The sequence below is a fragment of the Pygocentrus nattereri genome, chromosome 13, assembly GCF_015220715.1.
Source record: "Pygocentrus nattereri isolate fPygNat1 chromosome 13, fPygNat1.pri, whole genome shotgun sequence".
NCBI lineage: Eukaryota > Metazoa > Chordata > Actinopteri > Characiformes > Serrasalmidae > Pygocentrus > Pygocentrus nattereri.
The window spans coordinates 24,483,344-24,510,115 of NC_051223.1; the positions used below are offsets into that span (position 1 = coordinate 24,483,344).

The 26,772-nt window shown below is 39.5% G+C and overlaps 1 protein-coding gene across 5 annotated transcripts in view; it reads left to right on the forward strand.

The window, feature by feature from the left end:
- The window catches only part of rbfox3a (RNA binding fox-1 homolog 3a), a 511,986-nt gene extending 490,229 nt beyond the window's left edge, over positions 1-21,757 (forward strand). For 4 of the 5 annotated variants that reach the window (XM_037544449.1, XM_037544451.1, XM_037544450.1 and 1 more), the window contains 5 exons: positions 1,512-1,644; positions 2,207-2,246; positions 5,360-5,424; positions 8,483-8,561; positions 10,738-11,342. In XM_037544449.1, the coding sequence (XP_037400346.1) occupies positions 1,512-1,644; positions 2,207-2,246; positions 5,360-5,424; positions 8,483-8,561; positions 10,738-10,782 (362 nt within the window). In that variant the 3' untranslated portion in view covers positions 10,783-11,342. Of the gene's footprint in view, positions 1-1,511; positions 1,645-2,206; positions 2,247-5,359; positions 5,425-8,482; positions 8,562-10,737; positions 11,343-20,589 lie in introns of those variants that run through there. The other variant, XM_037544452.1, reaches the window with a different exon arrangement.
- The last annotated feature ends 5,015 nt before the right edge of the window (positions 21,758-26,772 follow it).

Below are 26,772 nucleotides of genomic sequence, written 5' to 3' on the forward strand. Positions count from 1 at the left end.
TCCCTCTCTGTATCTTTCCATCTTTCTTACTTTTACTCCCTCTCTTTCTCTCCCTTTCTTTCTCTCTATAGCTCTCTTTCTTATTTTTTCTCTGTCCCTCCTTTCTCTCTGTTCCTCTCTCTTTTTACTCCTCCTGTTCTTCCTCCTCTATAACATTCTCTTTCTTATTTTTAATCTCTCTCTCTCTCCTTCTTTCTCTCTGTCCCCCTCTCTTTCTCTCTGTTATTCTCTTTCTCTTCTCACCTCTCCCTTTCTTCCCCTTCTATATCTTTCTTTTTCTTATTTTTTCTTTCTCTCTCTCTCTCCCTCCCTATCTCTACCTTTTCTTTCTCCCTCCTTCCGCTCCACCTCTACTTCTTTCTCTCTGTCTGTCTTTATCTCTCTCTGTCTCACACACATGCGCACACACACACACACACACACACACACACACACACACACAATCCAGCTGGCTCATACACATCTTCTCTTTCCTGTACTTTTCCCCGGTGTTGACCCTGGTTCGTCCCCTCTCTCGGCCGCCCCAGCCCCAGTGGTGGTGTGTGTGGATCGTATGCAGGGTGAGATGAGCGATGGTGTCGGGCTGTGACTGCACCTCAAAACAATACGCTCCATCTGCTCCTTCAGCCCCATGTGCCAGCACATTGTGTCTCACCTACAACAGCCTACCACCTCCCCTGCCTCGCACACACTCCGCTGGAGCGGGAGAGCAGCCAAATACACACACACACCCTCTTCCCTTGCCCAAGGTTTCAGAGACAAACACAACAGAGAGGTTTCCCTAGACAAGGGATGCCTTTCAGTCTCCTTCCTGCACGCTACCTAATGCAAATTACTTCCCTTTAAGCGTATGGAAATGCCTCTCTATGTAGCCTTCAGTTGACCTCGAGAATGACCCCTGATCTGTTCCTCTGCCTGAATGGCTAAGCACTGTTTCATTGACATGTGTTGTGACAACATGGCACAGTAGTTGACATCAGAGGGGAGCAGTTTTGGTTCAGCTATGAATGTTATGTCTGAACACAGGCTGACAGTTGACTGAGAGCTGAATGGAAGGTACAGGCTGAAAACCCAAAGCTTTATTCACTCTCTTCTCTTCTCTTCTCTTCTCTTCTCTTCTCTTCTCTTCTCTTTAACTTTTTTCTTCTCTTTTTTTACTTTTATTTTTTCTTTGCTTCTCTCTTCTCATATCTTCTCATCTGATCTCTTCTACTCTTTCCTTTTTACTTAAATTTTTTTCTTTGCCTCTCTCTCTCTTTGTTTCTTTCTTTTCACTCTTTTCTCTGCCTCTCCTTGTCTTTCTTTTTTACTGTTAATTTTTTTCTTTGCCTTTCTCTGCTTCTTTTTCTCTTCTTCTTTTCTTCTCTTCTGGTTTTCCTTTTACCTTATTATTTTACTTTTTCTTTCTTTCTGTCTTCTCATCTTCTATGTTTATCTTTACTTATTTCTTCTCTTCTCTTTTTTACTTTTATTTTTTTCTTTGCCTCTCTCTATCCTTCTCTTCTCTGCAGTTACGGGCTTCCCATACCCAACCACAGGGGCCACGGTGGCATATAGGGGTGCCCACTTGAGGGGCCGGGGTCGTGCTGTTTATAACACATTCCGTGCTGCTCCTCCACCTCCTCCAATCCCTGCTTATGGAGCGTGAGTTAACCTGACTTCCTTCATATATTCTCAAACAGTACACAATGCTTATTTGTTTAGCCACCTGCAGTATGTTTCGTACACCCAAGCCTGGCTATGGTAGCTATAATTCAGTTATTATCGCACCCTGAGCTAACTTTAGTACTAGCAGTTCGGTCTAAGATAATCAAAAGCCCATTCCCAGCTACAGACACAATACCGTTAACTTGAATTGCTCTGATACAAACAATTAAATTGATTTGTGTCACAGTCCAATGATGAACTGAACCACAAAGTCCTGCTGGCACATGAGCCCTGTAACAGAGCAGAGGCCATCAGAAAACAATAGGGATTTCCTAACAGAGCATAAAATTACTCTTCAGTGTGAAAATGGGCATCATTTCTCATTTGCTCCAGCCTTTTCTCATCTCAGTCAACAGTGCATTGTTTTGTCTGGTGAATAAGTACCTACAGTGGTAGCTATATGATTTCTTTTCTTCCATTTCTACAGAAGAAGAAGCTGTGTTGCTGCTATACACTGATGCTTTGTGCTTTGTTATTTTGTTTTTTTTTCTCTTTACAGTGTGGTTTACCAGGATGGTTTCTACGGTGCTGAGATCTATGTGAGTGTTTCCTCTCTCTTTTTAACTCATGATCTTAGTCTATATATTCAGAAAGTAAGCAGAAGTAGCAGCCTAAGTCTGAAATCATTTGTGCATATTTTCTGTCACCATGGTTCCTTGCCTTTGCATTGCCAGGGTTGGTAGGATGGCATCCTTGTGTGCCATGCCAAAAGAGCTGATGGAGAACTATAACCTCTCTGAATAACTCTCGCCAACACTGCTCTTCTCTTATCTCTGTGTTCTGCCAGAACAGCTGGTGCTGAATCTTTCATAAGGCCAGGGTCAGCTTGGGTCGCCTTGCACAAATCCATGTGGACAACCTTTTCTTGGCCACTAAGAGCCTTGTTAAGGTCTCCTGTACACGCTGTTCCAACCCATGGTGACATACTGAAACCACATAAGGCTAAACCTAATCTGACACTCACAATTTTTAGGATGCAACTTGGGTTATTCCATACAGGCTGTATTGTAACCCTTTAATGCTGCCACAAGTGCCTACCAGTGTCCTAAAAAGAATTAGTGGACTGCATCCAACCCTATCCAGTCTACTAACCTAACAACTTCAGGCAGGGGGCACTGTGCGGCCAGTCATATTTTTGTGGAGGCTGTTAGTAACCTAAACGTATGGTCAAATTAAAGTATTGTTACTTCTTTAAAATAATGGCTCAAACTAAAGTAAAAATAACAAACTGAAAAAATCAACTTGACTAGAAATACAAAAGAATCAGGCCAAAAACAACTTAAGTACTGAGTATAGAACTGCAGCAAAACTTCTTAGTACATTCAGCATCTATCAGTATGGGAACTTAAGTTTATTATGCTCTGTCCTTCTCATTTTTCCATGATTTTCATTTAAAATATAATGCTAAAGCTCCAAAATCAGTTGTCTGACCAATTACAAAGGCAGTACAGAATGAAATTAAACACACACAAAAAATTCAATTAATATAAATGACTAAAATGTAACTGAGTAAAAGGTAGATTTTTTTCCTCACAAAAATACTTCAGTAAAAGTATTATCCTTTGAAAATGATATGGGTATGGGTATGTTATTGCACACTTCTACTTGTCAGTGACACGTTAGATAAGAAAATGTTAATGCTAGACTCCTGTGTCCACCCTGTTGCCAGAGCTGATTGATTTCTCTGTAAGAGTGAGCAATATCACATTGGATAAACTAGGTGCTTGAGTGTTGTTCTTTGTTTGTTTATTTGTTTTGTTTTTTTCGTGCTGCATTTTTATCCACTCCTCTCAGCTCATATTAAAATGTAGCCAAAAGGCCTTGCATTGTATGCCAGCCCTTATGCCCAAGCTCTATTATTCCTGACAGAATGTCAGAAGGTATTAGACAGTCAGGTGATCAGAGGGAGTGAGAGAGCATGCCTCCCTTCCCAGGATTATGTCACTAGAGGAAAAATGGAAATGAATTCAGCTTTCAGATCTGAAGGAGGGCAAACCAGCAAAGACAGCAATAATGCCCATCCCTACATGGTATGTTTGGTACAAGAGCTGTAGACCTATAGCAAGATATCTAGAGTTGCTTTAACATGGACCTCATGCTCAGCTACAAACCAAGGCCTACCCTGTTATTATAGCCCACCACACAAGACTAAGCTACACTGAAGGTTCTGAGTGTTTCTTTTTAGACCTCCCAGGTCGGCACAGCTTTAAAGAAAGAAAAAAAAACTTTGATAGCAACTGAGTGAGAAAACTGCTGTACGCCAGAAGTTTAAAATTGAAAAACTTTGATAGCAGCTGAGTGGGGTGGTGAGAGAGGGGGAGACTTCCATACAATCTATACAGGGTTCTTACAGTGACCTGATTTTCTTTTTTTTCTCCTTTGCTCTCCAGCAGCTAAACATTTGATCTTAGCAGAGTACTATCGGACATTAATCCACAGCTGAAAAATGAATGAGAGCATTTATAATTTAGGGTGCAGTCTTGTATCTGAGGCCATGTTCAGGCTGGCACACACTCTGCCAGTGCGACTGTTCAGTGTGGAAGAGATGTCAGAGAATGAAATAACAAAGAGGAGATGGGAGAGCAGAGCTGTTTCATTTAAATAGACACTTAGATAAACACTTCAGCGACTAAAGATACTTACTCCCAGAAAGTAAATCCATTCACTGCTTTAGAACAAGGCATATTTGTGTTACATTTGTCCACAAAGCTTGCTCTCAGAGCGTAATCAGCACACACCAACTGGATTGCTGATCCTCTTTGGTGGCTAACAATCTTGACTAATGATATTTGATGCTGCTTACAACATGCCTATTAATAGCAGGCTTATGTGCAGCAATTAATGGCTTTGTCAGATGTCATCTAATGCTTATACAAGCAATATTTAGTGTCTGCCGTGCTTTGGCTTCTGTGAAGCGCATTTCCTGTGTCAGGACAGCTCCCTCGGGCATTGCGCCAAGGAATTCGTATTGGCTAGGCACATTAATTAAAAGGTCCTCCGATAGCCTCAGCCAAATCTTCCATTTGGTTCATTCACAGTAAGCAAGCATTGACTGGTTTTAAATGTTTATACCAGATTCCCACTTAAAATGCTGATCGATGGGTGCCCAGCGCAGCCATTCCGATTGATCAAATTGATGTGCTGCAGACAAAGACCTAAGAGGTGGCGTTGCTATCACTGCACACAGAGTAGACAGGTAAATGGGCTTGTTTGGTTCACCATTGAGTTTTGCCAAGTTAGCCATGTGTGACCTTATTGAGGTCAGTTGGGCTAATTCCATCAAACTGTCTTTTAGCTATCAAAACCATTCTAACAACTAAACAAAGGGGGCCTCACAAACCTTACTTTTTATTGTTGTGTTCATTCACAAGCTACTCATGCGTGCACTAGGACTTCAGTAACAGGCTTTGATTAAGCTGGGTAGAATACAGCGTTTTTTAATTCAACTCACAGGTGCACTTGTATGAGCTGTTGGTTCATTGTCAGTTTTGCAATGTCTTGAACTATTTTATGTATTATTGCTAGTAAGAGGATTGTGAATGTGCATCATAGACTCTGGAAGAACTATAACTATATCATAATGATAGATCATGATTCATCCTTATTTCCTTGTTTTTATGTGTGTAATGTTTTTTCTTTGTGTGACTGACAGGGTGGCTATGCAGCATACAGGTATGCCCAGCCAGCCGCAGCAGCTGCAGCAGCTTACAGTGACAGGTAAGTGTGCCACATTGCCCTCTCTGTCAGGGGGTGATATTAGATCTATTCACTGTCTTCAGTAGGATTTCTCATGTTTAATTCTGTTAATCAGATGTCCTCATCACATCTAGTATTGCTTTATGAATCTGGAACTATTGGGTAATCTCTCAGAACACAGTGTACTAGTAAGTGATTTAATTTATACAAAAACATTCACTAATAGCAAATTCACTAGTACATTTTAGTATTTTTCAACCAGATGATGTGGTACAATACTGTTGTGACCCATTTTGTATTTGAGTACTGGTCCAGAACTTTATTATCCTTTATGCAATATGAAGTGAAATGGAGCCTTATCAGTGGAGCTAGGTCAAAAAGCATCACACAGTCTTGTAGTCAGATTGTAGTCACGTAGTCTGATTATTGCATTATTGCAAAAAAAAAACAAAACACTAGCTAGCCAAAATAGCCAAAATTCCATTGTTGCTACTGCTCTTTATGTATAGTGTTAACTCTTGTGTCATGTGGAAAGTTATCACCACAGAACTTCCAGTGAGCCATGGGTAAGTCACAGGTACTGTTGTGCGATGGGAGGCAGTCATAGAGTGGACTAGAGTGTTGATAGTTCTGAATTCAGAGTAGACTGTCCAATACACTGTCCATTGGAAAAGTAGGGCCAAAAAGGACCATCTTTAAGCTGAATTACTCACAATGTTATAATAGATTTGTGTAAAGACCTTTTGGACATGACCTCTTGAGACTTCTTGGTATTAGTATCTTAGATAAGTATGTACTCTTCCACCTGAGTGAGCTTACTTCTCTGAACCATGGCCACTTATCTTAGGCCTCAAGGGCTGTATGTGTGCTAGTGTGTGTGTGTGTGTGTGTGTGTGTGTGTGTGTGTGTGTGTGTGTGTGTGTGTGTGTGTGTGATAGTGTGTGTGTTTTGGGGGGGTTGTGTTTGAGGAGCAGGGTGGTGCCAGGTTGTCAGTAATTTATCTGGGACCTGTGGGGACCCTGTCAGGTAGGATCAGGGCAGGCGCTGGTTTAATCTAGGCGAGATTGAGCGTGTCAGTGGCGATAAGGCCCAGCCCTGCCCGCTAGCCTGAAGAGCACAGATAATGTAAGATTTATCAGAGCCAAGCGCCGATCCACATCAGAGCAGGTGAAGAGACTGACATTCTGCTGCAGTGATTTCAGCTACCTCCTTTTCTCCTACTTTCTCTCCCTCATTTCTCCCACTCCCTCTTCTCTCTCATTCTCTTTCCCCACAAGCCTCTTTCTTCCCAAAAAAAGTGTTTTCTTATGCTCTCTTCCACATTGTCTTACTATTAAACAGAGATTTATGTATGTACCATTTACTTGTTTTATGTGTTGTATAGCATGGGATTGGGGACAGGATCCACAGTGTTTAAGGCACACTTACAGATTTAATATGGGCTTTCTGTGGCAAGAGTTTACTAACAACTGTGTAGTCGATACCAGTGATATCTGTTCAAAATTTCAGATTTTGCAGTGCATTGTGTCCTGAATCCACAGTGCTACACGTTAAAATTAGCCATACCAAGAGTGAACTGACATGAACTGTTTGATAATTAAGCTCTGATTGAATCTGCTCAGAATTGGTGATTTTGCAGGGTGTTTAAAATGCCTGAATCCACACTATTTCAGTTGCTCTCACAGGGTTAGTATAGGCTTTCTATACCATGGGTGTACTAATATGAACTATGCAGTAGTACTGGAGAAATCTGTTCAGAAATGGTGATTCTTCAGTGTGTTAAAATGACTGAATCATCTGTATTTCAGGTACACTTGCAGGGTTAATATGAGCTTATTGTACCAAGAGTGGACTAACATTTTCTCTAACGCTGCTCAAATTGTATTTATCGTTGGCAATGTAGCTGCATGGCTTCACCTGTTGATTTGGAGCGCAATTGTTTACTCATAATTTCCTGGAATCAAGTATTCTATGTTCAAAATGAACAACTTACTAGCTTGCTCTATAGTAGGAGCTGTATTTTTTGATGGCTGAGATGCTTAACAGTGTAATGCCCATTTGTTCTGACTGGCCAAGCTCCATATTGAACAGCCTGTTCTGGGGATTCCCGGGTGAACTACTCAGATCGGTCTCGAAATGGTCGGGCATAGGCAGTCAAAATCCCCTCTGCTCAGCTTTCTCATTCTCTCATACTGGCCTGACCTTTGATGTTATAATAATCCCGGATGACAAAAACCTGGTCAGATCCGATAGTATTTCCAAGTGTAATAGCCGTGTCTGGGCAAAGGATTTCCCCCTCTCTCCTCTTTTCTCCTCTCTCAGTCCGTGCCCTCAGCCTAGGGCTCGCACTGCCTTATCTGCTCCCCACAGGCCCTCATTTGCAAGTGTGTGTTTGGAGAAAAGTAAACAAATGAAGAAGGAAAGTGTTGGGAGTAAATAAATAAATAAGTGAACAAGTGAGGCCCATCTTGGAGGAATTAGTTCCAATCCGCCAACAATGAAAAGAGTAGGAGAAACAGCCACCCCCAGTGCAGGCTGGGTAAACAAGGGAAGGGCAAAGGAGCATGGACAGAATGAAGAGAGCCATACGCACACAAACACACAAAATATGCCTTAAGCATGCCGACTCGCTTTCCTACCATCCGCCCTCTTGTCCCTTTCATTCAGTGCGTCTGTTGTCTTTAAACTCCTATTCCTCTCTGTAATCTCTATGTTCTCCCTCTGTTCTGTTCTCTCCCTCAAGTTCCTGTCCCTCCCTCTATGCCTTTCTTTAATCTCTCCATGCATTTGTTCCTCTCAGATCAATATAATGTTTGCCACATCCTCAAAAAGATAAAATGCTCACTACTTTTACATCTGAACAGCAATGACTTGGCACAAATCACTTTTTTCCTGCATTCTTACCTTTATACCAAATATTTACAATGAGCAAATAGCATTTTCAACATAGAGTGAGGCATAGAAAATAGATGAAGCTAATGGAACTAGATAAAGTGAACAGAGGCTGCCTGTCTATAGTGCCACTGGTGAAGCTTTAATGGTTTAATGGCTACTTCAGTCTTTCCTTTTCTCCATGTAGTTATGGCAGAGTCTATGCAACAGCAGACCCTTACCACCACACGATTGGACCTGCAGCCACGTACAGCGTGGGCACTATGGTAAGTTTGCATAAAACAACATGAAACTCTTACCTTCATGGCATAGATGCAAGCATCCCCAACATCATCCACAGTTTATTGCTTACAAAGATCTAGATAAACAAATTAAGTGATGGGTGGCAGTTGTCACCCTTAAACCATTAATGATTAGTCCAGGCAATTAAATAAATGATAGTAAAGTAAAGTTCCACTCTTGTGGTCTCTGCCACAATGAGCTACTGTCCTTTACATAAACTGGATAAACTGCAATGCATGGCCACTACAAAAAACACACAGATTGTTGTTCATATCGCAACAATAGGGCAACATTTGCCTTCGACCATTGAAATACTTTGCTGGCTCAGAATCTGGACTGCTGAAATAGGTCAGCCAATTGTTGACACCTGGTTTAGGTCATCTGGATCCCCTAACATCCTCTCTAAAGAGAGAGAAGGGCAAGGTAACATGGTTGGAGTTAAACTGAGTTAACTAGAATGGACACTTTACAGACCTAGAGATAAAATGAAGTTGGGGTGTTTGTGGATTCTTTGTGCTGTAAAAACACTGCCTAAGAACCTGATGCTTGCCAAAGCTGGGTGACAACACTGAAGCTCATCTTTGCAGGTATGTCTCCGTTTGTCTAGGTGAATTGAACACTGAATGAAAGGGGGTGTCTGTCTCAGTGTCCCTGCTGAACTAAAACTTTATTACTTCAGTCTGATAAGACCATTCAAACAAACCATTTTCCTTTTAATATGAGAACGGTCGAATTGTTGTGGGGATAGTTGTTCTGTTAATGTTTGTTTTTAGCTAGCTTTTGCAGCTAACATCAAAGATGAAAAATTCTAAAACTCCTATCTGCACTAAAGAAAGAACTGTATGATTTGTTTGTTTTTGTATTATTATTACTTTTATTTTTTATTTTTTTTACCGGTCGTGGGTAGGGAATTTCCCAAAGATTAACAACCATCAAGCGTGGGCAGCAGCATGCCGAGGGAGATTAAAGAAGAGCAAGAGATAGAGAGCAAGAAAGACAAAAAAAGAAAAGATTCCATCGCTTCTGCCTCCCCTCGCCCATGAGGCTTATTGGACAAACACTCTGCCTAAGACAAATGGCTGGAATTTACCAAGCCGACATGCGTGTGATTCTCAAAACAGTATTATTCCCCGGTGCAGCTGCTAGCTAAAAGCTTTCATTAATTAAGACCATTTTTTCCCTCTTCATTTACTTAATTAAAACTGTGGCCTGTGTTGCTTTTTTTCCTTCCTTCTTCCTCTCCTTTTTCAAAATTTCCTCCCTTTCTCATGGCTACAATTTGGCAGTCTGAGACACACCAAAATATGTAGCTCTCTCTGAGCAGTGTCCCTCTCTCGGACTTTGTTGTTCTTGCAAGAGATGCAGGACGCTTGTGGCTCTTCACTGCTCTGATTATTGCGTGGAGCAAACTGGTAGCGGCTAAAGGAACCACAACGGACAGTGCCACTGAGTGCACTGCGAGGGAAATTAATATAATTTAATCATATTTGATCAGCAGATCTCAAGTAAAAAGTAATTCAATAATGAGTCCCTTAGAGGGTAAAGAAAGTTAGTTTCTCCTGCTTTCTGAGAGAACAGAATTCATGCCACGTTTAAGGCGCGTGTTTTGCGCCGAGTTGGTTTTTGGAAAGGCTGGGGATGGAGCCTTTGAAGTTTCTGCAGTGGGCCAGAGCAGCAGGGCACTACAGCAGTCCAGCTAAAACAGAGCGCTGAGAAAGTGATTAATATAGGATGTCTCTGGTCAAATAAACCTGAGGATGAGACAGACTACCCTGTGGGTAGGACAGCTATATTGAGGCTCTAAAGAAAACCATCTCCCTCTTGCTCTGTCTAGGTTTTAAGAGAGCTGCTTGGCTGACATGGAGTTCTGTAATCACCCGCAAGTTGTCTTGAACCATTTGTTGATTACTCAAAAATATTAGAGAGTGTTTGGCCTGTTAAACAGATGCAGTGGCCTGCTTTAGTCGCTACTCAGTTGAACCTTAAAAATGCTCCTCAGCTTAGTCACACTTTAACCTACAATTTACTCTGACACTTCTAAGCAGATGATGTGGTATGAACAAGGAAGAAGAAAGGGAAGAAAATTCTAACAAAAAGGAATCCAACAGATCTACTTTACACTGATTGGAACATTTTTGTTTTTCATCTTTGATGTTGCAGGCTAGCCTATACAGAGGAGGGTACAGTCGCTTCACTCCCTACTAAAGACAGAAAACCCATCCCCAGACAAAACAAAAAGCAAACAAAAAACAAACAACTCACCACCTCCTCCCCAGGAACACTAAATAGAGCAAAATGCTTCCTGGTTTCCGCCGACCCTACCTTGAACACCCTTTCAAGTTGTTGATGTTTGAGTTAAACTTTTAGCATCTATGTGATCTTTCTTCTGATTTTCTGTGCTGTTTCTGTCATTGCTGTACTACAATCTGTTTTGTTTGTATTGAAATGTGTGGTCCGAGAGAAAAGGGTCTGAATGACAGCTTGGAGGGAGGAGAGGTACTGTCCAATGAGCTTTCTCATTTAGTCTGGCCATAGATTTATGAGTATGAGCTCAGCTGATTTATGTTGGAAAGAGGAGAGGGAGAGGGCCTCTGAGGCACCGCACTAAAAAACCTGTGCAAAACAACAACTCTGCCAGAAACACCAATTACATATTTCTCTGCCATTGCTTCCCTAAAACTAAAAAGAAGCATTCACATCTTACGAGTTTACAAGGTTTACAGACTTATTATATACACACAAACACACACACACACACACACACACACATATATATATATATATATATATTATATGTATGTATGTATACAGGAACTTTCAGGTTATGTCAACAACTGAAAAACAAACACAATGCAACAACAAATTATTTATATATAATACACATAATATACATATATACACAGTGGTGCTTGAAAGTTTGTGAACCCTTTAGAATTCTCTATATTTCTGCATAAATATGACCTAAAACATCATGAGATTTTCACACAAGTCCTATAAGTAGATAAAGAGAACCTAGTTAAACAAATGACACAAAAATATTATACTTGGTCATTTGTTTATTGAGGAAAATGATCCAATATTACATATTTGTGAGTGGCAAAAGTATGTGAACCTGTAGGATTAGCAGTTAATTTGAAGTCAGTGAAATTAGAGTCAGGTGTTTTCAGTCATCCTGTTTTATTTAAAGAACAGGGATCTATCAAAGTCTGCTCTTCACAATACTTGTTTATGGAAGTGTATCATGGCCCGAACAAGGAGATTTCTGAGGACCTCAGAAAAAGAGTTGTTGATGCTCATCAGCCTGGAAAAGGTTACAAAACCATCTCTAAAGAGTTTGGACTCCTCCAATCCACAGTCAGACAGATTGTATACAAATGGAGGAAATTCAAGACCATTGTTTCCCTCCCCAGGAGTGGTCAACCAACAAAGATCACTCCAAGAGCAAGGCAAGTAATAGTCAGTGAGGTCAGGGTAACTTCTAAGCAACTGAAGGCCTCTCTCACATTGGCTAATGTTAATGTTCATGAGTCCACCATCAGGAGAACACTGAACAACAATGGTGTGCATGGCAGGGTTGCAAGGTGAAAGTCACTGCTTTCCAAAAAGAACATTGCTGCTCATCTGCAGTTTGCTAAAGATCATGTGGACAAGCCGGAAGGCTATTGGAAGAATGTTTTGTGGACGGATGAGACCAAAATTGAACTTTTTGGTTTAAATGAAAAGCTGCATTCCTGCTTAAGAACCTTATCCTATCTGTGAAATTTGGTGGTGGTAGTATCATGGTTTGGGCCTGTTTTGCTGCATCTGGGCCAGGACAGCTTGCTATCATTGGTGGAACAATGAATTCTGAATTATATCAGAGAATTCTAAAGTAAAATGTTAGGACATCTGTCCATGAACTGAATCTCAAGCGAAGGTGGGTCATGCAGCAAGACAACGAACCTAAGCACACAAGTCGTTTTACCAAAGAATGGTTAAGGAAGAATAAAGTTAATATTTTGGAATGGCCAAGTCAAATCCCTGACCTTTATCCCATCGAAATGTTGTGGAAGGACCTGAAGCGAGCAGTTAATGTGAGGAAACTCTCCAATATCCCAGAGTTGAAGCTGTTCTGTATGGAGGAATGGGCTAAAATTCCTCCAAGCCGGTGTGCAGGACTGATCAACAGTTGCCGGAAACGTTTAGTTGCAGTTATTGCTGTACGGGGGAGTCACACCAGATACTGAAAGCAAAGGTTCACATATTTTTGCCACTCACAAATATGTAATATTGGATCATTTTGCTCAATAAACAAATGACCAAGCATAATATTTTTGTGTCATTTGTTTAACTAGGTTCTCTTTATCTACTTTTAGGACTTATGTGAAAATCTGATGATGTTTTAGGTCATATTTATGCAGAAATATAGACAATTCTAAAGGGTTCACAAACTTTCAATCACCACTGTGTGTATATATATATATATATACATATATATACATATAAAAATACATTATTTGCTACAGAAGCTTCATCTTCTCCTTAAGGAATTGTAGCTAGACTGAATATAGTAGACCTGTCACAATGTTTCATTTTCTGCTTTACTTTAAAATGCTCATTGCCACAGCACTCTCCTCACCTTCCAGTGGGACCAATATGAAGTTCTCATGTCACTCTTTCCTTTGAATTAAATCCTCATTCACACTATGGAAATGTCCATGTAGTATTATAATGTCCTGACTATGTGATTGTTAATGTATATAGTTTTGGAATATTCCTGTTAAGAGTTTGTTTTGTGTTTTGGTCCAAAAGTATTCCATTGCTACAGACAAATGCAACATTTTAGCTCAAAACAACCCCAACATAATTACAGTTCAGTCATTCCTTTTCTCTTGTTCATTTACAGTACAAAAAAACAGCAATAACAGCACTTCTCATGAACACTGTCTGGAGATTTTGACACTCTTGTGAATGAGGCTGACTTAATATCATTACATTCTCATAGTCTTTTTCCTGTTTTCCCAGAACAGTATGACATAATAAACATAAACTTTACCATTGTTCCATTCACAATATCTGAACAGAATAAAAGAGCATATACAGTATAAAATATATAATTCTCTCTCTCTCTTAGGGGAGCATAGCTTATATTCATGATCAAGTGCCCTGAGCAAGACTTCCCAGTACGAGTGCACGCTTAATCACGGCCATTATCTCTAGCTCTTATATCATTCTGTAAATAAACATAGTGCATTAATATCAAAAGGGAGAGCGCATTCCCACTACATGGTCTATTGCACCCTCTAGCTGATGAAATCTTGAAATCCCACTGCAGCATAAGTGATGAAAGCCGAAGGCAGAGCAACACACTGTTGAAATATTCATTGCAGTTGTTGTTTAAATAGAAGGGGCACATTTCTTAAAGGTCACTCCTGCAATGAGATGCAGAAATACAATACGTAGATAAAACTGCTCAAAAAAAGGCAAAAGTGCCAAGTAAGTTTAAAATGAGAAACAAAGAGGCTTTTCCGTCCCTCGAGATGCTGCACATTTTGCAAAGATGAAGAGCCGCACAGCTCTGAGCAACATGTTCAGGTATTGATCTGCTGTTGAGTTACTTGTTAAGTGCCTGGTGTGTCCCACCAAAGTCATATATTTGTTCGACATTATTAGGAGTCCAAAAATGTATAGCTGGTTTCAGAACCTTTAATAAGACAGCAAAGATTTAAGAGCTCTTGCATGGTGGCAAAGGGATGTGAGAGAAAGACGAATCATTCGGGTTTGGGAAGATCAACTGGACCTTATCAGACATGGTGTGTACCTCCTCTCAGGTAAAATATGTGTTAGTTAACCATGCTATTGTGCACCCAAATACACAACGATCTCAGCTAGAAGATGGAAAGACCTATAAAATAATTTATTCTAGTATTTATTTTCTGGAATTCCAAAAATTCTATTATTAAATTTCAGCATAGTTTACACATACAGAAGTAACCAAAGTCATATAGAGTGTTTTGAAAAAGAATAGTCCATCCTAGAGAAGCTTTACTCTACATTTTAAGTCATAATGCCTGCAGGGCAAAGATAGCTGTTTTTGTTTGTTAAACCAAAAATCAGTGAAGCCTTTTCATATTGTTGCTAGCACTAAGTTGGAGGGAAATACATTAAAAAAGTATTAGGGTACTATTTTCCTTTTATTTTATGGAAATAAGCTGAGAATACAATTGCACTTTAGACCACAACATAAAAACGATTGTCTTTTAAGCTTCAGTCAACATTTTTTTAAATTTTGTGTAATATATTTCTGTGAGGTAGATTTTAGATTCTCTAAAGGCCTCAGGCAGGGATGCTATAACAGCTTTTACTGTTTCTCCAAGATGGGCATTTTTCATCAAAATAATCTGATTGTCTTTTTTTGCTTCTCAACAAGTGAATTTTGCAGAAATTTAAAATGGTAAAATTTAGAATTCTAGCACAGTGTCCCAGTCAAACTGTGTTGTATTTCTTTTCCTCAGTTGAGGAGTTCACTAAGGTGTTAGGCTCTCCCTCAAGGTGACTTTACCCTTAGACAGACTGTGATGAGACATGCTAGGCCTTTAAAGAACATACAGAGAAAGAGTGTCTGTGAAAGAGAGAGAGAGAGAAGGAAGGAGAGAGAAAGAGTTGGAGAAGCCAATAATCCTCGATGTGAAATAGGGCCTCTCTCGTTTCCGAGTTGCTCAGGGCGTTGATCATGTCCCTGAGGCTGAGAAGCAGCTCACATAGCCATACATTGACACACACACCCTGCCCAGTAAATAGCTGCTTGCTCTCTTCGAATGGAATCGAAAAGGGGGGAGTTATAGAAGAAAGGGAGAAAAGAGCCAGGATGGAGAGGCAGCATCCAAGGCAATTTACTCCACAGATTAAAGATAACACCATTGAGTCAATAACCACTGATCTCATTTGAAGATACACTAGGCTTACTCTGCGCATAGCACTGTCGTTCTGCTCGTTCTATTACCATAGTGGTTGTGGCTCTAGACACACCATTCTCCTGCTAGTCTGAAATCGCATGCAGCCCATTGTAAAACAGAGATTGGATGCAGTGCTTTTCCCCTTTGAAGAAGAAATCTACCGTACAACATAATATTTCACTTAAATAAGCATCCCCTCCACACCCACCACCACCCCTCCACACCCACCACCACCCCTCCACATCTGTAGCCTTCGTCTTCCTCTGTAGGAAGAAACCTTAATAAAAAGAAATAAAGCTTGCAGTCAAAGAGGCGAGACCAGTCGTTAGTAGTAGTAATATAATGTAGAAATATTTAATCAGCCCATATTAGCACTGATGAGATAATGATAACGCTGATTCAGTTATTCAGTTATATCACTTTATTATTCTTAATAATTATTTACAATAATGCACAGTAAATTAATTACTACACTATTCAATTCACATTTTTATATGTGAGCCAAAAAGACAAAAAACATTTACAAATCAGTTCAACTGATTTAAGTTAAATGATTTAATTTAATATATAATTAATCTTTCAGTGTTTCTCAGATCTTTCTGTTTTACACTTGTTTCATTGTTTGAATTGGTGGGGAAAAAAATTATAATTTTTTTTTATTCTTATAATGGACCCGAAATATCCAAAACAGCATTGCTGTTTAGATTTTCAGAATCTTCATTAAGTGCACAAAAACACTATTACAGGTCAAGTCAGGCAGTTTTTACTGTGTGGGAAAAAAGCTGAAGTCCTAAACAAGCACCTGCACAAACCAGACAGTGTGCTGCATGACCGCTTCCATATTTTAGTCATCAGTTTTTATTTGCTTTATAGGAGAATAAATGCTTTTTCGGATGGTAGCACGAAACACAGTGCCTCCAAGATGAAAATGTTGCTCTCCTTTATCAGATTACAACCAAGCTTCAACACCTTAAAAGCTCTTTCTCTGTGGGAATGGAATACTGGGCTAGCACTTCCAAAACAACCGCTAACATAAGCTGTAAATAGCATTCATGTTCTAAACCCAAGCTTGCACTTTATCTGTTCTTTACAGTATTTTTGTGGTTACTTTGTTTTTATTCATCTGTGTATATATGCGTTTTTATATTTTAAAAAATAAGATGCAGACCTTAGATTGATCGATATGAAGATGTATACTTGTGTGTAACAAATAGATGTGTTAGCATATTTAAGGAATCACAGCTCTACTGTAGTGCTTAAAGCTTAGAGAAACAAAGCAAACTATCAATTCTTCCTTTTATAAACTTATACTACAAGCCTAAGGATACTCCGTGGTGAATTTTTTATATGACTGTGTAAGAGGCTTTAAATCACGTTTCTTTGTACTTCCTCCGAAGAGAGACCCGATTATGTCTAAATGTGTTTCAATAACTCTGTGCAGTGTAGTCGGGCTATTTAAATGTATGTATATAAGGTATTTAATCTGCTCTCTGACTTTGGTTTCATTTTCAGTTCAATGAAAGACACGATTTTAAATGACTCCTCCTTTTACCAGTGTAAAATAACAGATGTTCGATTATTAGATAAATCTAATTCTAAACATCCTGTTTTGTTAAGTGTTTGTTGCTTTCACTGTAAGTTATCTGATGGAAAATAGAATAAACTATAAACACATACAGTATCTATGCAGAAATATGAAACACTTCATTCTGATTTAAGTGGCTCCTTGTAAAGGCCATCACATTTTATCTAGATTACAAAGAATTGTATTAATCATGCTGCATTATTACTCAATTATAGCTCAATTAGCTATTTGTGTGATTATAGTGTTCTGAGGGTGAGGCTAAATAGGGCTGAAAAAGAGATGAGTGCTTAGAGGACAGTTTGCTGGCATCTAAATGAAAGTGTGAGCTTGCAGATTGACATGATGGAAGTCTTTATCTTGCATGGATGCTGCAGTGTGCCATTAAATAGTCCCCATTTAATTGGCTCTGTTAATGCAGTCATTTGTAAGATGGCACCATGAGCCAAGGACCAGTACCAAGTAGCAATGGATTCTCTGTCTCACTTTTTTTTCATTTTAGGGACAAAAGTTTTAAAATATTCACCAGTTCTAGCAAAAAACACTCTTCTTTTACTAGAATTGTAAGACCTACAGGAATGCATTTGTTAATACAGTAGGTATAGTGCATGTTCTTAAATGTCTCCGATAAATAATAAAGTAGTTAATATATAAAAATGAATTAAACTTGAAAAACCAGACCAGCAAAACACTCAAATTTACAAACCAGAGCAATCGTGTTCTCTATTTTAAAATAATTCAACCTGACAATGACATCAGAGTAGATAAAGCTTACAAAAGAGACACATACATCCAAGAAAAGTAAGATAATCTACCTCCTTCCCTACCTCTCCACCCAATGCAAAAACAGGCATATGGAGAGACACAGGCACAGGCCAAAACATATGTCACAGTGAAAAAACCTGGAGTTGTAACAAGCAGTGAAAGCTTGTGACACGGCATGGATAGCAACAGAAATATAACGGCCACTGAAATATAACGACCACAAGCAGATGTGAAATGCAAAAGAATCATGTCCACCCTTCTATTGCTGCTATATACCAGTTATTAGATTGTTATTAATGCACTTTTGCTCCAGTTATGAAATGAGTCATTTAAAATAAAGTCTTTTCAGTGTCCCATTTCACATGAATTTTCTTCTGTCAGGGGATTTTTAGATAATGTTTTTAAAAAAGAAGCAAAAATGTATCTTAGTGCATATATTATACATAGATATATGTACACATATATACTGTATCAAATCCTCTTTTATTTGTATAATCTGTCACCTTTCCTGTAGTCCTAAATGTGTAACTACTGTTCAGATCATGTGCAAATATGTGCTGGTCATTTTCAGTTTTTCTGAATCATACTGTGTGTTGAAATCATTGACTGGTAGTAAGAGTTTACTTATAGTTAACCATTTGTTATAGACTCTATAGAAGATTCTGTAGTTATAGTACTGTACAGTATATAAAGACAAAGGTTTCATCTGTTTTTGTGTCTAAATAAAAAAGAATTATAACATTTATCTTTTGTATATGAATGCAATTGATGTTTGAACAACAGTGCACCATTCTATGGAGTCAGAATTGTTTATGTTATCAGAGATGTTCCCTGATGTTTGACGCATTGTTTTACAATAATTTGGAGAGAAGGTTTTACCCCTACATTTTATATAAAACCATTTGAGGCAAAGAGGAGAAAGCAGAGCATTGTGAGGAGAATTAGATATAGAATTTCCCCCAGATTTACCAAATGTATACATCAATTATCACCACCTCTGTTAAAAGGGAATTCCACTGTTGTGTAAACAGTCATTTAGAGTGGTTAGATAATAGATAGAAAATAGTTTATTGTAGCCATTTTATTTACTATCCAAAACCAGCGGTGAACCTACCGCTGTTTTTTAAATATAATGTTTGATTACAATGATTACATTGTAAAATAGTGAAAAATCTGAAAAAATAATCTCTGTGAGGGACTATTTTGCCTCACAATGCCCTGCATGTACCCCTCCACTATGATTAAAATACATTTTAATTTGAAACTTTATCACAAAACTATCATAAAACAATGCCTCGGGCAACATATTCATAACCATGTAATAACCTTCTGTGCTGGATCTTTTAGAGGTGGTTCCAGGCACCACAACTGTGAACAATTCTAAATTTCTGTAGAACGGACCGATTCACACCAAACCAATCTAAATGATTCTGTATTCTTAACCATTTAATTATGAGGAACTTTCTAACTTAAAAATTGGTTGTGTTTCCCTTTAAGAAAATCAGAGTCTACAAGAAACCATTTCGCATCAAACCAATATCAAACCATCTTAATGACTGAACTGTACAGAATAATTTTTTTTTTAATTGGTGGAATTCCCCTTTAACCCATACATGTTACAGATGCCAGAGAGAAAATGTGATTTGATAAGTGATACAAACTTCAGATTTGTGCTCAGGCAAGTTCAGAAAACAACATTTTTAAATTTCATAAAAGGACATTGCAGGATTAAGTATAATCCTATACTAAAAAGCCTTTTCAGTGTTCATTTAGCACTGATAATGCAATTTAGTCCAGATTTAATTCACGTCTGAGGAAACCAGCTCTGCATATTTAGTGGGGGTTTTTTTTCGCTATTAGTGGACAGTTACATTTCACCCTTTTACATTTTTGATCATTTAAAAGAAAAGAGAGTCTATACACTGTCCTACGTGAGTGGACAGAGTCAAGCTGCTGATTCGCTGGAGTGGCTCTACTACCTTTCCCTCAGTCTATTTCTGTCCATGTTTGTCAAGTGAAAGCCCGCCGGAGCCTGTCCTGCGTCTGTGTAAGAGATAATGTGGCTCATGTCGAGAACAGAAGCCCATCATTGGGCTTGATCAGTATGCCAGAGCACATCTGTGGGCTCCTCCAGGGAGGGCTGAGCAACTACAAAGTGATGTTAAAATTAAAGTCGGCCTGTACTCTCTTCTGAGGCTCTTCAGTGCACTGCCACATCTCCCTAAATTAGAGAGCTTCTGTCAGGACGAGCACCCCCAGGACACCCTGCATCTCCTCTTCTTCTTCCAGTCCCTCTCCTCTTCCTCTCCTCCTCTTACGCTCTCTCTCTGTTCTTCTGTCTGGCTGTCCAGCTTTTCATTGTGGAACCTCCGCTCTTTCCTTCTTCATTATCACATTCATAAAACTACTTAATTATGCTCAGCTTTAGCTGAAGCTCTTTGGTTGCATCTTGCTTTTCAATTCAGTCCCTCTATTCTAGGATTTGGAGATAATTCCAAAATGTATGTTTAGTCTTATATGCGAGGATTACTTCTAATGCCATTTCTTCTGAGTCAGTGCAATTAGCAGAATGTAATAAGCAGAATTTTCCTTGCAAACTGGCTTTTGCTTGTTTATTAATTAGCTCAGCTGTTCAACAATGCATGCTAGCAAAAATGTGTGCTTACCTGTTGTGATGTAGGAGCTTTATAGGATACCCTCTCACTCACCAATCTGTTTTTGTATTTCTAGTAAATAAAAGTGAAAAGGAGGGACCATAGAAGAGATGGACATCAGCTAAAATAGTGGACGACAAGAAGGTATAAGGAGGAGAAAAAAAATACACGTTAAAAAAAAAAAAGAAAACACACAAAAAGAAGTTCAAAGGATCCTTTCCACCGAGGCTGTGAGCTGAAGGCATCGTACAGAAATGGAGACGTTGTGAATGACGCAGCCAGGTTGGGGAGAGAAGAGCTAGCTTTCACCTGGGACAGCCTGGCTGGGTGGAGGACAAGAGAAGAGCTCATCATAAAACTTTTTATTTTTCTAAACTTTTTTAAGTTTATGATTTCAAAAAGAGTAAAAGATGAGTGTATATATATATATCTATATAGCGATATATGTATGTATAAATATGTTACAAAAAGACAAATGTTTAAAAAAAAAAATCAGCAGAGGTGAATGATGCATCAATGCAGTGCTTTTGGAGAGGGGGGTGGGGGGTGTTCATCTGCCCCCCCCAGTAACACCCCCCACCCCCCTCTTGTTGCAGACCAGTTTGTCCTGCCCGTAAGACTGGGTGGGGTAAAGGGCACTGGGCAGGGGGGGCTGCAGCTCCTTTAGACACAATTCCACACAGCCTGGCTTCATGCGGAGCTCCAGCGCGTGCTACGGCTGTGTCTTCCATCACTGACCTGCTGTCGTGGGTCAGCAGTGACAGTTAATGCCTCGGTGGGCTAAGGCTAAGTTCCTGTTGAACTGCATTACTTTCCAGGGGAAAAAAGGTCATGGGCCTTTTAGTCAGTGTTGTTGGCCTGAAAGAAGCTTTTATTCACTCCTCCGCCCTCCATCTCTCAAATGTCAGTATGATGGCTTAAAGCAGATTTTATAACTAGATGTGATAGTAAAAAAAAAAAAAAAAAAAAGTTTAATTTTGAATTTAAATTTTGACTTTGCAGACATAGGTCCACTGTACTATAATTATCATGTTTCATGCCAAGTATAACCCAGTGTTAAGAGGAGATGATAGGACTTTGAAATTTGTTATCTCTTAAATGAAAGGAGAGAGGCAGGTGAAGTCAAGGTGCTGTAAATATACCAACAAAAGCCTGTCCACAAAAAAAAAGGAGTTATATAGGTCTTATGTGGAGGTCTATTACAAATGATAAAGGTCTTACAGAGGTCTGTTACAAATGATAAAGGTCTTAAGGAGGTCTGTTACGAATGATAAAGGTCTTATGGAGGTCTGTTACGAATGATAAAGGTCTTATATAGGTCTTATGAAGCTGTTCCCATGTTGTAGCCAATGCAGAATGCTGAATGGATGCCATGAATAGTCTCACGTCAAGGCTAAATGTGGCAAGAGCTAGAAGTACAAGACCTGCTAATGTCCGTACCCAGCCAGATTACCGGATGCAGTTCATATAGCCGTTCATGTGTCTCTCAACCCTCTGTTTTCAGTAGCACAATGTGTAAAGGCCCACTGAAGTAGAAGAATGAGAGGACTGGGGCTTACAAGGGTGTGAATGTATGAATGTGTGTGTGTGCGTATGTTGTAGTGTGTGGGCATGTATTGGTCGCAAGGGAGTTAGTGGGAAATAGGTGGAAGGGGGCTTCATAGATTCGTGGCCCCAGTGCTACCAAAAAGCATTACATTGTGGTGTTGTTGTGGAGGTGGCCGTGCTGTGTAGTAAACCACTTTTGTACATGGTGTCAGGGGGCTACAAATTAAGAAAATTGGAGCTGTCTGCTTGGTATTGTCACAGGAGTTTGGCCATCCATCTTGAAAATGGGCTCTTGCCTGCTATAATGTGAGAAACAAAGTGAGGTGGGCAAGCAGTTTAGTCAAAGGGTTGCAAGCAAAGTTTTACTAAAAGTCTGTTACCTTTCTACTTCTATCAAGCTCCACTTTAGTGACATCCTTATATATTTAAACGTTGTACTAATAACATGCTGCTGAGCATGGTCAAATGTCAATTGTAGCCATTTACTAATGTTGTATTATTGTATTACAAGTATGGAAAACATTTATATATGAATATATCTATTTGTGACTTTGCGACCCTTCAAATGATGATTTTATCTTCTGTTTTTCGATGGTGGTTCAGGTTCATTTTTGACGGAAATTTATGCACTGTCTATGTACTGAGAGATTTTTACTTCGGTGGCATTTTTCTGTCTGTCTAAGTCTTTGTTTCAGCTATTGAATGTACTTCAAACTCTTGAACTTTTTATGTACATGTCATTATTTTTTAAGCAGTACTTTGTAAATGTATGTACATGGTCTAGCTAGTCTCTGTTCTGATGCTGGACCCCAGTTCTGTTGGAAACGAGATGGAACTCTGTGGGTCTGGCTGACTTCTCGCATACGGAATAGGAGCTCCAATCAGCCAATGGACCTGCAGAACAACATGAGCAACACGCTAAATTATCGAATCAGTCAGAATGGTTTACCAATGTGCTTAAAAAAGGAACAATGTGCTGTCTGAGTTAGATAAGAAAAAAATGACTTCTCAAATGTTTGTTTTTCTTGATGCAAAATGTGAACAGTTTACCTACATGCAAAAGCTTCCTGTTAAGAGGTATTACTCTATATGTGGATTTAAAAAATGAAAAATGTTTTTTGATGTGACATACTGTTGATTTACTCATTTATTTTTCAGGAATCAGATTTTTGGTTCATTGTGAAAGAACGGTAACGTGTAGGTAATCTCCTCCAGATGGCATTCCCAAGCTTTGCAAAATCATGAGCTTCCTTGGACTCAGGTGTTATGACGAGACAGAACTGACATGTTTCCCCTCCATAGATAAAGATATAACTCCTCTTCGCTGCATTCTTCCTCTCAGAACAATACTTTATTTTCTATGAAGCTGGCAACTCGTATCTCAGCGATTGTACTACTTTGATACTTAATGGATCATTAAAGGTAACCATATCCTGGGCAGTGGAGGCATCTGTTCACCTGTGAGAAGAAAGCTGTGGAGCATTTCCATGCATCAGCAGTGGCAGACGGGAGTTGCCAGTCGAGACGAGCTGTTTCAGGGACACTAAAACCGAGTGGCCGAATCTGCACTGAAAGAGACTGTGTCTGAACAAACTTAACAAAAAGATGTCAATTCCACAGAGATCCGAGACCTCTGGGTTTATTTCTTTGCTTTTTGTCTATATGACACATATATCTTGTTTACATGTCCTGGTTTTTGACTGCTGTGAGGTGTGTCAGCTCTTGCACTGTACCTTTTTGGCTTGCTGTCTTCACCCTGTTGCTACTACTAGCTTCCTTCAAGACCACAGACCCATTCACCTAAGCACCAAAGCCAGCTCGCCCTGTCTTCCTCAACCCAAAGCCAAGAGCCGATGCAAACCGTAGTCTGCTCATAGTCCCCTCCCTTTAGCTTGACCTGAAATGAGTGCTTGATCCCCTAAACTTTTTCCATTTAGCCAAAACTTTCGTCTTCCTGTCTACCCACTTCACCAGGCCCTAGAGCACTTATGCAGCTAACTTTGTCCACTGAAATCCCTTCAGCCACGGCTTCAACTCTACTTTTTTCCAACTCCAACTGACGGAGCAGTCCAGTCTTTACCATAGCTTTCCCAGTCCAACAGTCAGTCGCGTCATCCCCATGACGCAGCAGCCCTGCACATCTTCACCAGTTCCGCTAAGCACAAAGGTTTGAATGGGGTGTGAGTAGGCTGTCTCAATGAAAGGGTAACCATCCATCCATCTATCCATCCATCTATCCATCCATCCAGTGTCTGTATGCTACCAGCCCCTTTCTTTTCTACTACAAATGTACAAAAGCTCCTTCCTCTGTCAGCTCAATAAAAAACATGTTATACTACAAAAGAGAAAATGAAAAAAAATAACAATGTTCTTCATATGCTACACTGACTCAATGTAACAACAAAGCTATTTCTAATATTTTAAGTTTTATTTTCTTCATATATATTTTGCAGTTGCTCCAAATGAGTTACAAGTAAAAAAAAAAGCAGATGAGCGATAAATCGATATTGAAAAATGAAAAGACTAAACTTCAGCTGTTCTGGGTCTCTCTGACTTTGCATTTGAGTTGTTCTCTTTCTGTATGCTTCCAATGTGCTTCAGACAACCAGTACTATTTATTATATCATTATCTTATGATTATTATCATCATGATTAATATGATTATTAATAAATATTTCTTTCTTCAACAAATAGACTTGTTCCCTGTGCTGATGCTGTTGGGCTGGTCTTTGACCCAGCTTCAAAATCAAGTGGCTCCTGCACCAACTGGAAATAATAAGAACGTTCTTGACGCAAATTTTCTTTACATTTTTGCATTTTTTCTGTTGTTCATGCTGAACTGTTTGTGCTGTGACTTCTGTTCCAAAGTAATTAATTCTTGACATGACATCAACATAATAAACACAACTGAAGCAAACATTTGTTAATGTAAGATTTCCAAATGTACTGTTTGGGTGAATTTGACCTGTAATGACCTTGGAGAGGACAGTGGGTATTCTGAAAATGTTCCCAACTCAGGGGAAAGATGAGGCCGTGCTTGCTTGAAGCCCTGTGCAGCTGCTTGCAGTCAATGCTGGTGTTAAAGCTCAGAATTGGAAGTGAAAGGGATGATGAGGGTTTTAGGCCAATTTGTCTTCAGTCCCCCGAGGGCCACAAGACGGAGTGTACCTGTCCGTCTCCACCTCGATCATTTACCTACACAAAGCAAACGCACCATCGATCCCTCCCTTCTGTCCTCCAAAACAACACAAAGACGTTCGCGCACCTGCTCTAACAAACAGGGCTTCACTCTTCACATCGATCCCACGTTTCTGTACTTTGTCATCCCCTCGTTACACACGCTATGAAGAGCCTGGTCCACTCAAACAAGGCTTTACATCTCTGCTAGAGGTCACCTGAGAAAGTGACTGAAAAATACTGGCCTGTTTTCGTCAAAGTACATAAGCAAGGGGGTGCTAGGGCGAGAGTCATAGCTGCTCTTCCTTTTTTGCTTCATTCTTTCTTCTTTTTTCTTGCATGCCATTTCATTTTTGCTCTAATTAAGCAGACTAGCTTACTCTCTCTGTGTTGGCGACTTTGGTGCAATAAGCCTTTCTGATCCCTCTTTGGTCAATTATGGACACAGGTACATAGAGCTTTTCATTCACTCAAGTCAGACTTTCAACATCACTCTTAAAAATAAAGGTTCCTAAACTGTTCTTGGCCTGGATGTACAGTTCTAGGAAAAATCTTTAATTGTTATAGTAACTTTACATTGAAGGTTCTTTAAAAATGTTCTTGAAATATTTGCAATAATGGTTCTTTAAGGAACCTTCCATTGAAAGGTACTTTAGGAAAACAAAGTGGTGGCTCTAAGCCACAGCACCAAAGAACTGTTTACAGCACCTTTACATTTAAGAGTGATGACAAGAGACCAGTGTAGTCAACCCTTGGAACACTTTCCACATCTTGGCATTAGTTCATCCCATTTGCCAATAGCTGGAATAGTTCCATGTGGAATTGTATGTCACTTCATCTGCAGCCTGCTGGCTCCTTTTACCATGTACAGTGATGAGGAGGACCTTTCTTGGCCAGCATGAAGAAGAATTAGTTTGTCTGTGATGGGGTTTCAGACTCATGGCATGAACTAGCCCCCGCTGACACAAAGAGACAAAAGCTGCCATTCCCTAGATGAGGTCTATTAAGAGTACATGCCTGCTAGCCCCCTGTGCACCATTAGGCTTACGTTAATTACACGTGATCATATCATATGTTACAACAGGACCTATCTTTTCATCTATGCACTGCACAAGAGAAACAGGGAGAGAGAGGGAGAAGAGAGTGAAAAAACTGGCAAAGAATTAATACTAATCACTGGTGCGGTAAATTAATTTTGGATTGCTTCTCTGGGTTCGTACAAAATTGTTTTGTTGAGGGGAAAAAGGAGATTAAGGCTTTAATTATACTTGGTAATTCATTCCACAAAATAAATCCATGCTTCTAAAGGGCTCTCTTTCGAGGCAGTTATGTGGTGTCTGTCGTGTGCTGTAATGAGAGGCAGCTGACACAATAAGCTTCACCTATTTCTGCAGCTTCTCTCACTGTCAGATCTACTAGCCATCATAACTATTACTCTGTGTTATACCAAAGGTCAAAGAAGACAGCATTGGCTTTCAAAAACTCATGTACTGTGACTACAGATGTACAGATATAACTAACGAAAATTTGGCCA